At 37.1% G+C, this 13,163-nt stretch overlaps 1 protein-coding gene across 4 annotated transcripts in view; it reads left to right on the top strand.

The window, feature by feature from the left end:
- The window catches only part of hdac9b (histone deacetylase 9b), a 67,354-nt gene that overhangs the window by 21,440 nt on the left and 32,751 nt on the right, over positions 1-13,163 (top strand). For 2 of the 4 annotated variants that reach the window (XR_016145704.1, XM_039694364.2), the window contains exon 3: positions 11,580-11,648. The exons of 1 other annotated variant lie outside the window; for it this stretch is intronic. Coding sequence is in view for 1 of the 3 variants with exons in the window: in XM_039694364.2 (XP_039550298.2) it covers positions 11,580-11,648 (69 nt within the window). In the remaining 2 variants the exon portion in view is untranslated. Of the gene's footprint in view, positions 1-11,006; positions 11,199-11,579; positions 11,649-13,163 lie in introns of those variants that run through there. One more of the 4 variants, XR_016145706.1, reaches the window with a different exon arrangement.

Here is a 13,163-nt window from a genome sequence, read left to right on the forward strand (position 1 = left end):
AGGATTGAGGAAGTGGCATGTCTCTATATAAATAGTACCTGACTCATTTATCATTTTCAAGAAACCAATTTGAAATGATTCAAGCTTTGTGATATGGTGCATTATCCTGCTGGATGGTGCATGGTGGCTATAAAGGGATGGACATGGTCAGAAACAATGCAGGTAGGCCGTGGCATTTAAACGATGACCAATTGGTGCCAAGAAAACATCCCCCACACCATTACACCACCACCACCAGCCTGCACAGTGGTAACAAGGCATGATGGATCCATGTTCTCATTCTGTTTACGCCAAATTCTGACTCTACCATCTGAATGTCTCAACAGAAATCGAGACTCATCAGACCAGGCAACATTTTTCCATTTTTCAACTGTCCAATTTTGGCGAGCTCTTGCAAATTGTAGCCTCTTTTTCCTATTTGTAGTGGAGATGAGTGGTACCCGGTGGGGTCTTCTGCTGTTGTAGCCCATCCGCCTCAAGGTTGTGCGTGTTGTGGCTTCACAAATGCTTTGCTGCATACCTCGGTTGTAACGAGTGGTTATTTCAGTCAAAGTTGCTCTTCCATCAGCTTGAATCAGTCGGCCCATTCTCCTCTGACCTCTAGCATCAACAAGGCATTTTAGCCCACAGGACTGCCACATACTGGATGTTTTTCCCTTTTCACACCATTCCTTGTAAACCCTAGGTTGTTTAATCATTATGAATCTTTAAGGCTACTCATTTGAAGACATTCATAAAAGGGTTGTTTTTCAGGTGTAGCTAATTTCTTTTGATATTATCTTTTGATACTGCCATTAATGAAAAAGTATAGTTTCTTGTTCAGATAGTGCACCTAATCCATTTATTGGATCTAAGAGTTGCAGAGAGAAAGAGATAGACAGACCAAAAAAAAAAAAAAGAGAGAGAGAGAGATCTTTGAAGCAAAGAAAAACAAGTGAGCAGACACTCTGGAACTGACACCTCTTCTCCCACACAAAGTGGTCATCATCCAGTATGGAACAAAAACACGCTGCAGTCTGATCTAATTAACTAAAGAGCAATATTTGCTCACCCGGAGGACAGCTAATGCAGCTCTGCCTTTATATGGAATGAGGCGAGAGCAAAGAACCAAAGAAAGAGTGCAGAGCTTTCAGAGTAAACACATTTGGTGCCCTTGAAAGAAAGTATATATAATGTGCTTGGACAGAAATGGACATTATGCAATTGAGTCTTGTGTATGTGAGTTACTTCACATAGTCGAATGCATTTCTGATGCAAAAGCTGTAACATATAAATCTATATAAAAACTGAACTCCATCACCTTTTCCCTGTGTAAATGCAGAGCATGTCTGTGATGCGACACAAAGCCCATTGTGGCGACCTTTCCTTTTGATGTGCTCTCTTGTTCTCCTTTTCTCTCTATCACCCTCTTTTGTTGAGAGCTCTCCATTTAGCTCACATTTAAATTCAGAAAACGCAGGAGCTTTTGTCTGATCCAGGTCATGTCCTGGAGGTGACAGCAGTAGCCAGGGATATTTGTGTTTGTGTGAGTAACTCCAGCTTACACTTTGACGCTACACTTAAATGCTTTAATAAGACTAGAACGAACAAAGGCCAGTGCTGACGTGGATGAGCTATAACTGGCCCCCAGCCACTTAGCTTTTTTCTGTCCATTGATCAGGGCTACTCGCTCTTTATGGATACAAAAATACATACCCTTTCCTTTCAAAAACCAGCAGGGGAAGTAATGTGCAATTACAATTATCAGTGAATAGGGTAAATTGCAAAGAGTATTTTATGCAGAGGAGATGGGGTCAGAGGTGATCTAAGTCTCTTGAACACTATGAAATACTATGAAGATGCACATTTAAAATGATAGTTCACCCAGAAGTCACCATTTACTGACCTTCATGTCGTACAAACCTCGTCGTATGACATTTTTCTGCAAAACAAATTTATTACATATCGAAATTCTGACATCCAAAAACAGACAAAAGTCTAAATTAAGTTAACTTTTTATGACAGATTATGACTTCTTATGGCATAATTAGTAGGGTTGCATATCTTTGAATTTTAGCGATTCCGGTTCTGCGTATCGATTCTCTGTTTTGATCTCAATAAGGTAAAAAATTAAAACATATTTATTCTGTGTCATTTTGCAAAACTTTCTTTTGCAGCTGAATACCATGAACAAAAAAGGCAAATCGGCTGTATGCCGAACGTCACATGAGCAAACAGGAAAAAGTCTCATCGACTTGTCAGATTATCTATGGACTTAGAGAACCGGACTAGCGGTCCGGTAACCTAGATAATTATTTTTATTGTTGGTGTTTTATCCTATTTTAATATCTAAATGTTAAGGAGAAAAAAATAAAATAAAATAAACACTTTCAGATATCAATCTGCATATGCGATAGACATCGATTATGCTCATCTTTGGTAGCTCTTTTGAAATTCTTTTAAATAAAATGTTGTTTTTGGTATTTATCAAAGCACATACCTGAACCAGAAGCGATGCAAACTGTTTTATAGAAAATTAAAGTTTGTTGCTCATATTTTTTGAGTCAAAGACTTCTATTGAGTCAAAGATGAGTTCTTCTGTATGCGTCTTCTTTCACTTGGTTTAAAATTCTATTTAAATGCACACATATTGTAGGAAACGATAAGCAGTATCAAAATGTGTGTCTTATCGAATCCATGGTTCTTGGAAATTTAGAACTGGTTTTAAAGTGGAACCAGTTCTTCTTGATACCCAGTCAGAGCATAGATTAATCAATTGGCTGTCTTGGATAGTAACCTTCCTCTATAGTGCAGTTGATTAAATGTGCATGTCAGTAGTAGAAAGTGCCATTAACTGACTACCTCAGTGAGTTCAAGATGTCAGACTGCTTTATATATATTTTTTGCGCTATTTATAGATGCATGCTTATGCCATTAATTACTTGAGTTACATGTACTTAAGCTCTTGCTATAATATTTGAAGAGTTCAGATGCAAAAGCCTCTAAGTGCCATTTGAAATTTTCTTCTAGAATGATCATTTTTATCAAGCCTGTATATTTAAGTTCAGTAATTTCACTTAAATTGCAATGAAGATTACCTATTAATTGTCATTTATGTGAAATTACTGAACTTAAATATACAAGCTTGATAAAAATGATCATTCTAGGAGAAAATTTCAAATGGCACTTAGAGGCTTTTGCATCTGAACTCTTCATTTACTTATATCAGTAACCTTTTCCAAGTATGCTTGTTTCAAACTTGAACAAGCATGTATCCCCCCCATCACATCCTTGCGTTTCATTAACTATAACATAAAGTCAATTTTGCCAATGTTTCACTAATATGACCAAGCCTTAACCTTGTTTCAGTCATAACTTAATTTTGACAAAATTTGTAGTTTGACAAGTGTGTTTTGCATCGGAAGGACAGTAAAATTTACCCTACGAAAGTAATTTGCCTCACAAAGTCTGTGATGATGGTGCAAAAATAACAAATATGACCTTCATGAAGAGGAAGTGTGGAAGAGGAAGTACAAAGTATGGAAGTGTATTGAACTTTTTAGATGTGATTTCAACTCATTCTCATCCCAAGGCGTTATATACGACGCTTTTGCCAAAGCCATCCAACACTCATGGCACCCTTTAGCGTCAATATAACACGCACAGAGTATGGGTATTAGGTCCATAGACAGTAAAAGAAATGGACAGAGCGATCTCATTGGAACTCCATTGAGACGATTGAAGCCCGTTTTTGGTGATTTTTTAGCACTTCCGTCCCTGACGCGCAGACTCAAACAGAGCTTGACTACGTAGTGGGACGTGAGTGACCCGTCTGTCTTCTAGTGCTGTGGCATGAGAAATCTGAATCATTCCCTTCCGAAACATGCAGAGGCGGAGAGTGTGAGTAGGAGCTGTCCATGAGCTAGGAGAAGGGGACAATTTTGCTAGGTATTCTGATTAATTATTTTGTCATTTTGCCTCCACGTTTCCCCGATTGTGCGCGAGCTTCTTCTCCTGTCCATACAGTAATCTCTCTACTGTGCGACAGAGAGTTGCGTGGGTATGACGCAATCGTTAGCCTACTTTCACTAAAACTGCTTCTACGGGGCCATAACATAAGCTACAAGGTAATGGAGCATTTTATACATTGTTGTGTTTCTTTAGAAACAAATAAAGGATAAATGGGTTCTTCAAACGCCTCAGATGTAAAGTTATTCGCTGTCAAAGTGACGCCAAAATGAATGGGAGTCAATGGAAATGCAAACGCAAGTGAAGTTCTGCTACAAGATGTCAGCTCCCGCGAGGCTTCAACTTCCAGTCGATGGATTACCCCCTTGTTTAGGTCTGGGGTAGGGTTAGGGTTAGACCACTAGGAGGCGCCATCTGCCCCATATATATCTGTGTCTCATATTGACGCCAAAGAGTGCCATGTGCGTTGGATGTCTACGCTTTGGCAAAAGCGTTGTGCATGACGCTTTGAGATGAGAATGGGCTGTTGATTTCTTCCAGGATTTCTACAAAAAGATTTATATCGTTATTACTTAATTTTTCTCGCGGTACGTAAGTTTTGTGTAAAAAAAAAAAAAAACGTGTCCTAACCTGACGTGATGCAATAAGATTCCAGCGACAAATAATTTGTGTGTTCACACTAGACGCGATGTGACTGCGAGATGCGTAAAAATCAAGTGGGTAATCCACCAGCCGAAAATTAAAGTCCGCGATTGGCTGCCATTGGCTAGCAAGCCTTCACCTGCTGTTAGCATTCCATTGACTCCCATTCATTTTGGTGTCACTTTGACAGCGAATAACTTTACATCTGAAGCGTCCAAAGACTCCAACTGTCCATTATTTATTTCTAAAGAAACACAACAATGTATAAAAGGCTCCATTACCTTGTATCTTACGTTATGGCCCTGTAGAAGCAGTTTTTGTAAAAATAGGCTAACGATTGGGTCATAACACGTGACTCTCTGTCGCGCAGTACAGAAATTACCTTATAGACAGAAGTAGAAGCTTGCGCACAATCGGGAGGACGTGGAGGTATAATATCCGATAAAGTCAAAGGAGAAGCCCATAGAGAGTTGTAAAGTTGATCCTGCTGCTCACGGACAGCTAATACTCACGATCTCCAGCTCTGCGAGATTCAGGAGGGAATGATTCAGATTCCTCCTGGCACAGCTACTAGAAGACGTACACTGTAAAAAAAGATACACCAAATCTACTCAATAAAAATGAGGCAACAGATTACAAGCAATATTATTAATTAAATTTCACAAGGTTTGGTATTGAGTAAATATTAATTAAACAAGACTCTTAAAAGTTATCCATTTAAAATGAGTAGATTCGAATAGAAAACAGAACAGAATTAATTATAATCTAAACAAAAATGTTGAGTTAACTTGAGTTAATCAATGCAATTAATTAAATCTAAATATTCCTTTCCTAGAAATAATGGCCCAGAAAGTACAGAACTTAACAAATGAGAATTTTATTAACAATTCACTTTTGTGCTTTCAACGCATTGTAGCACATCATTGTACACTGCATTCACAGTCTCATTTCAAGACAAAAGTAGGATCTTGCATTTCAAACCAGACATTTAAAAAGGACATAATACTGACTTCAAACTATTTAGTAAAAACAAAAATAAATGCCATACACGTATCCATAAACCTGTTTCCATGCTTTTTCACCTCACATAGCCACTAAATTGGGTCAATAAAGATCTTAAAATAAAAATACTCCATAAATACTCCATAAATCCTTAAAGGTCCCGTTCTCCATGTTTTTTTTTAAGCTTTGATTGTGTTCATGTTTCGCGTGTAAAAACTGTATTTTTCACACAATTTACTTATCTGTATACTGCTGTTTTCACTGTCCAAAAAACGGCCCGATTGACTTACTTGTTCTATGAAGTTTATCATTTTACAGGTATTATTTATGCTCTAACAGCAACATTACACACTAACTAAAGTTTAAAAAATGGAATCGAGAAGAATGGGACCTTTAAAGTGCAATTTGTACAGAGTAAAATACATTTGTACTTTGAACTTACAACAATTGAAATGTCATGACATTCGTGGGAAAAATCAGTACTAACTTACAAACATCAATGTGCAATTCTCAAGTAAGATATTGTGTAGCACAAAAGTCTGCACTGCAATACAGTCTCATTTCAAGCCTGAAGTTTGCTCTTGAGGGATTGGACTTTGTTGATCCAGTTCCAAGAAACGTTTTTGGAATACCTCAAAGGTGTACAAAGGTGATAATCGAGATTTAGCGCGTAGGTCAAGCCAAGGAGGACAGAGCAAGGCCGCTGCAATATTTCCAAGTCCTGTGATGACGATTCCAATGTTCTTTGGGTAGTTGCTTGTAGAAGCTTCAGGTTTTGGGGTCAGAGTAATGGCCATTATGAACTGTTCCTTCAAGTTCTCAGTGTCCTGCAACATAAAATTGTAGTGTCTTAGTATAAAACTGTCAGAAGTATATTGCAAGCATATAGCAGAACTAGACAATACATTCATTATGGTTTTCATAGCTTATAAATCTATTTTATTACATTTTATTTTCTCACAGGCCTTGGTCTCAAATTGTTTTCTTCTCTATTTTGATGTTTTTTTCTTTATTTTTTTATGTTTGTTGTAGTCTACAAATGTTATTCCATTGTAATGAGGGATTTATGGTGTTCCACTACTATTATATCCCTCTCTATGTAGGCTACAGTATCCATAGACATAATATATACATAGACGCCCTAATGGCCGCTTTGGAAAGTTGCTGCGGAATAAACACACACAAAAAATATATTTAATATTTAGCTCTTTGTGCTAAATTTCAGTTTTATTGATCAGTAATAGGCTAGCCATTATAACAGAAGTAGCTTCAGTCAAACATACTGTTAAATTAGCCTAAATATAAAGTTATGAAACTTTACTTTGCCTTCAGCCAAAACTATTTACCAGGGAACCATTAATAGATTAATGAGACCAAAGATAAACACAAATTATACGAATTATATCTCATGTTTAACCTCTTGACTAGAGACATCCGAGCCAGCGGCAACCGTCAGAAGCACTGGCCGTGGTACGGCTGTTCCAGGCGGGGGAGACGAGCGCTGGGCGGGGGCGCAGCAACTCCGAAAACTTCAGATCAAATTTTTAAATAGGCTCTATCTTTATAAACAAACCACATATTTGAGCTTTAAACAACTACATTGTCGACTGAAAAACTATTAAAACTACATTGCGTGACACAATAAGGAGTTTTCTTTTTAAATCAATCAAAGTTCCCAAAAGCGTTGCCATATGGAGTTTAACCGTAGAGACGGAACGGACTATTTTCTTTAGCGGAAGCAATACAATCGTTTTTAAATCAATAAACTCCTTTTTAAATCAGTAAATCGTGTCAAATTATTTATTTATTTGGTAAGTAGCCATGTAATAAGCAGGAAAATATAGAGCAAGGTGGTTGTTAGCGAATACGACCCCTTCTTCATCTCCGCTTCGCATCGCGGTCATAAATCAGCCTGTCAGGTTTTCTATTTGCCATAACAACGCCTCGCTCGACATTATCCCTTTCATATAACCACTACATGCGTTCTTTACTAGTCCAGTGAAAACAAAATAAGTTTTCTTACCTTAGTCAACAGCTGCAAGATGAGCAAGTGGAAGACGACGAACATTCACCGTCTGTAGGCAGCTTAACGTATCTCTTCCGCCGTCTGGTGCACTTTGACAGGAAGTGCTTTTGCCTGATTACATTAATTTGAATTCACTCAATATTCTCTCCATTTGGAATTAAATTAATAAAAATGCTTAAGTTTCATTTAACTACAATGGGTGGTTTTTATTCCAAACATTTTTATTTGAATTAAATTAATAAAAATGCTTAAGTTTTAATTAACAACAATGGGTGGTTTTTATTCCAAACATTTTTATTTGAAATTTAATTAAATATTTGCCTCAAAATCAAAAACACAATTATATTGAATACATTTTAACCAAAAACATTAATTCAAATCTACATCACCACAGAATCATTTCTTACAGTGTACAACTGTCAGACAGGTTGCTCACGTCTCATCTACGTCGTCAAGCTCAGTTTGAGCCTGCGCAGTGCGCTTTGCAATCAGGAAGTGAGTGCTTCTAATTGGCTTCACTTTTCTCCGTTGAAGTCTATGGGGTCACTGTGTCCATTTCTTTTACTGTCTATGTTAAAAATCAATCAAAACCCACAGCCAATCAGAACAGTGCGTGGGCGGAACTTGCGGCAAGCGCACATCACCAGATGGATTAGTATGCTACTTATATTCACAAATATTACACCATTTATTCAAATACATAGGCTACTGAGTTACTAAAACAATATTTGTCAAATAATACACTTGTTTGTTCACAGTATGAACGTTCTTGTTTCCATTTGTTTAATTTCAAGATCTGAGGTGAATTATCCATTGTTGCTTTTACAGCTGCAGAGCACTAAATGCTATTCAAAGTCACTATAACATTAAATAATGAACATAAACAGTACCTTAGAGATTATCATTGGCACACTTTGTGTTTGTTATTCCAGTGCGACGTCGCCGAAAAATAGAAACCGTTTCTAAAATAAAACCGTTGCGTGTCACCGTCACGGCTGGACAAAATCTCAGATTAACATGGAAAAGATACATAATCGCGTTTAGCGGCGTCGCGTCGCGTGTAGTAGGCTGGTGCATGGGGATGCATACTAAATCTTGAGACATAATGAAATGGAAGATGAAAGTGATAAGAAATTCCAACACAGCATCAAATTTCATGTCGGTTGGCAGTGCTGGAAATGTTTTAATAAGTTAATAGCATTAATTATATAGCATTAATATAAAAAGATCGCATATCTAATTGAGGAAGTGAAAAATGCAAAACTGGATTTTCTAAATTGTCAATGTCAGGAGAATCAGTTTTGTCATTACAAAGCAAAATATGGTTTAGAGTTCAGAGCAGTGTGACAACAGAAGGGATTGGAGTGAGAGTTTTAAATAAAGTTTGACTGTCACACAGATGGCTCCCCCTGTGAGCTCTGAGCTACTAATTCATCTTAAACACATTTGGCCAGCTGGGAAATCCCTCCTGAAGAGCAACACTGGCCTCAATATACACCTTACCTGCTCCACAAATGACCACAAACACAAGCCAAATTTAGCTTAGACCGATGTGCGTTATGTTTACACAAGCTAGGAAAGAATGTGTTCTCCTGAGAACTACTTGGCAATGAAAGTAGGAATGAAATATCGCATACAGTTCACTGTTAAAAATAAAAGTTCTTTAGTGCAGAACCTCAGGCTCAAGAAACCCTCTCTTATCAAGATCCATTTTTGGCTGTATTGGGTTCTTGAGTTGCTATTTGGTTCTATAGTGGTTAAAGTTCTTGGTGTTTCATTAATGGTTCTTCAGGTCAGTGTGTTGATATGTTTTTAAAAAACATTGTGGAAGTCAAAAGGTTCTACGAATCCTCTAAGTGAAAAATATAAGATGGGTCGAAAAATCCTTCAATGCTTTTGCGTTTGTTCGCAAGACTTTTGCATTCTCATTTCGCAGAGAAACGCAGCATTCGCTTGCAAATCTTTTGCATTTGTTCGTTAAAATATTGTTTTTCCCACCTCATATTTCCATCACAAAAGGCAAGGTTTCCTGGGAAGCACAACAATTTTGCGATCCAACATAATGTTTCTCTGGGAACATTAAACATTTTTAGAAGAGAATGCAAAACCATCTAAATATAACTTTTCCCCACATCACCCTTTTTTATGTATATTTTTCAATTACAAAAAAAAAAATGATTAATATATATATATATATATATATATATATATATATATATGAAGAGTTCAGATGCAAAAGCCTCTAAGTGCCATTTGAAATTTTCTTCTAAATTGATTATTTTTATCAAGCTTATATATTTAAGTTCAGTAATTTCACTTAAATGACAATGAAGATTACCTATGAATTGCCATTTAAGTGAAATTACTGAATAAAAATGATCATTCTAGAAGAAAATTTCAAATGGCACTTAGAGGCTTTTGCATCTGAACTCTTCATATATATATATATATATATATATATATATATATATTTATTTATTTTTCCTGGCTGTCAAAGTTAACATGTTAGCAATTATGATATTAATAAAATGTGAAGATAATATGAAGATAATATTTTTAAAAGTACAATATAATTAAACCTGATTATTTAATTTAGAAAAAAGTGATGTAATTTTATTTATTTAATATTTTAAAAAGATGATTTCATATTTAATACAAATTATTTAAATTATTATCTGCTTTCACAAATCTTATAAAATATACAGCTGCCTTTATATTTTAGGAAGGGAACCCTGTAAGCGCGTCCAGAACAGTTTGAAAACCACTAGTATCAGGCTATAAAATATCTTTTGTTATAAATAGAGTGGATATGCACTGTCAGGTTGTGCCTTTGCAGTTCCTTATGCAACATGCACATTAAAATTTTAATCAACACCAAGCATATGGCATTGAATGCAAATTCTGAAATGTATATTGTACACAACCTTAGAAATGTATCATTTTTTTCTCTGTGCACATAACCCCCTGCGAGAGTGTCAGCGCTGCGGCTCAGAGCAGCAGCAACATGTCAAGCAAAATGCAGGGAGGTTATATTTATAACTGCAGAAAAAAAAACTGGTAGTGTGTCTTTTTATGGAGGCCAGAAGCATGATAATAGAAGAGAGATGGAGTGAGCAAGAAAATGAGAAAAGAGATAAAGAGTGACAGCATACTAAAACTGAAAGAGAGGTAGACACAGAGACATGCCTTCTGGCTGTAGATGAGGGCCACAGCTGTGTTTGGTGTGGTATTTTTAAACGCATCAATGCTGCTCCAATCCCCGCACCGCGCATGACCTATTTATAGCCCGAGCCGGCCATTGTTCTATTTCTGTCACCTGTGGGCCATGCTCTTGTTGATTCACATGCAAATCAGCCTCCTCCTCTCTGCAGCAAGCAACTTGACGGAAAACGAGAGGGAGAGAGATAAACAGAAGCTGCAACTCTGATGAAGCCGAGAGCCACCTTGGAGAACTAGAAAACAAAACAAAAAAAAAAACTGTTTGAGAGGGAGGGAGGACCGAAATCAGTGAATCTGACACAACGGAGAAAAAATAACAAGCAGTTTTGTCGGGACAAGAGGAAGGCAGAGCGCAGAGAGTGTGAGAGACTCGCCTGCTGATTCTCAGAGCCACTTAAGGTGTCGACTGGATAAGGATCGAAGAGAGGAGATGAGCAGAGCAGAGGAGTGAAGCTTTTTAGTGTTAGTGAGGGAGAGCTCTGTCACTCTTCGGGTGTCGCTTAAGAGGAGGAGGAGGAGGAGGCAGGGGCGAATGTTTCTTGGTCTCTTTTGAGAGAGAGAGAGAGAGAGAGAGAGAGAGTGTGTGAGAGAGAGAGAGACAAACACACAGAGAGAGACCGAGAGAAGAGGAGGGGACAAGCTGACAGCAACACAGGAAGAGCAGGGCTGGCAGACGATGTGCTGCTAACTGAAGTACTAATGCTCCAGACCATTTACGAGGCTGACTCTTGTTTCTCTGCAGACGGCATCGGGAAACACCGGCTGCCTCTGACCCCTCACAACGCTGATATGCACAACGTCAACAACTCAGGTGACTGTTTTTTTAGATCTCTGTCAGTATTTTCTGTAAGCTATTCATCATCCTAAACTTGTGGCAGCATCATCAAAAGAGTTTCATTCTGCTGGGTTGCAAGATTTTGAGGACTGTAAGATTGTGTTTTTGATTTTGTCATGATATCTGAGGGTAAAGTTTTCAGGAGAGCAGCGTTCTGTGGATGTGAATTCGTTGGTTTAACCTTAAATCACTAAACTAACAGGGAGGCGGCTTGAGGTGTGTGTAATTATCCTGTCAGACGTCATTTCGGCAGAAAGCGTAGGTTATAATGGGCATGAAAACAGAACACGTACAGGATGTTATGCGACTTTAGCCTTTCATTCAGGAGAGAGGAAACTTCCTGAGAAATGCGCTGTCAACATGAGAGGCACGTTACTTTTTGCATTTGCCAAAGACAATCAACCCGTTCTATTTGTGACCTGACACTGTTTGCTGAGAGCTCGGGTCTGACATCACTGAGCGAGTGCGTGTTTGCTTTATTGTCTAAAATTCGAGCGTGACTCATTTTTGCTCTTTGCTGTTGTTTCTGACTTGCGCTTGCTGCCAGAAATCTGCTCTCACAACCTCTGACCTGTTCAGAATGTGGTGGGAAATCCATGATATGAAAGTTGGGGTGGAATGGGGGAATTGTATAATAAGAAGACAGATGGAGTCATTTCAGTTCCTGAAAAAAGGGTGGAGGGCATTGCTTCACCTCTGATTTTTGTCTCTTGGACGTATCATTGCAGAACCGCAGGAGATCGTCTGCCTAGATTTCAGCTTTGTTGCAACATAGCTGAAATTTCACTGAATTTTTTAATCAGCAGTCAGCACAAGTGTAGTTGCAATCCCGCCGTTCTAAATATAAACTGTTAGAAAAAAAGGTTCCATATAATCTTAAAGGGTTCTGGACTGTAAAAAAAAAATATTGTTGGTTTAACTTAAAAAAAAGTAACCTGGTTGCCTTAATTTTAAGTTCATTGATATGGAAAAATTTAGTTAATACTATGAATGAGATTAATTTAATCACCAAAAACTCAGAATATTATGTTATCTGAACTACATAAATTATCTAAGTTGATTTGACAAAAGACAAACTGTTGTGATGATATTGTAATATTGTTGGTTTAACTTAAAAAATAAGTAACCTGGTTGCCTTACAATTTTAAGGTCATTGAAATTGAAAAATTGAGTTAATACAATGAAGGAGATTAATTTAATCACCAAAAACTCAAAATATTATGTTATCTGAACTTCATAAATTATCTAAGTTGATTTGACAAAAGAAAAAAATGTGATTACAAATCATGAAAATATTTTTTTTACACATTTTTTCTTTTGTCAAATCAACTTAAATAACTTATGTGGTTCAGATAACATAACATTTTGAGTTTTTGATGATTAAATCAATCTCCTTCATTGTATTAACTTTCAATTTCAATGAACTGAAAATTAAGGCAACCATTAATTTTTTTTTTAAGTGAAACCAACAATATTTTTTACAGTGCAGTG

The sequence above is a fragment of the Pimephales promelas genome, chromosome 12 (genome assembly GCF_988280905.1).
Source record: "Pimephales promelas chromosome 12, fPimPro1.hap1.1, whole genome shotgun sequence".
Classification (NCBI taxonomy): domain Eukaryota; kingdom Metazoa; phylum Chordata; class Actinopteri; order Cypriniformes; family Leuciscidae; genus Pimephales; species Pimephales promelas.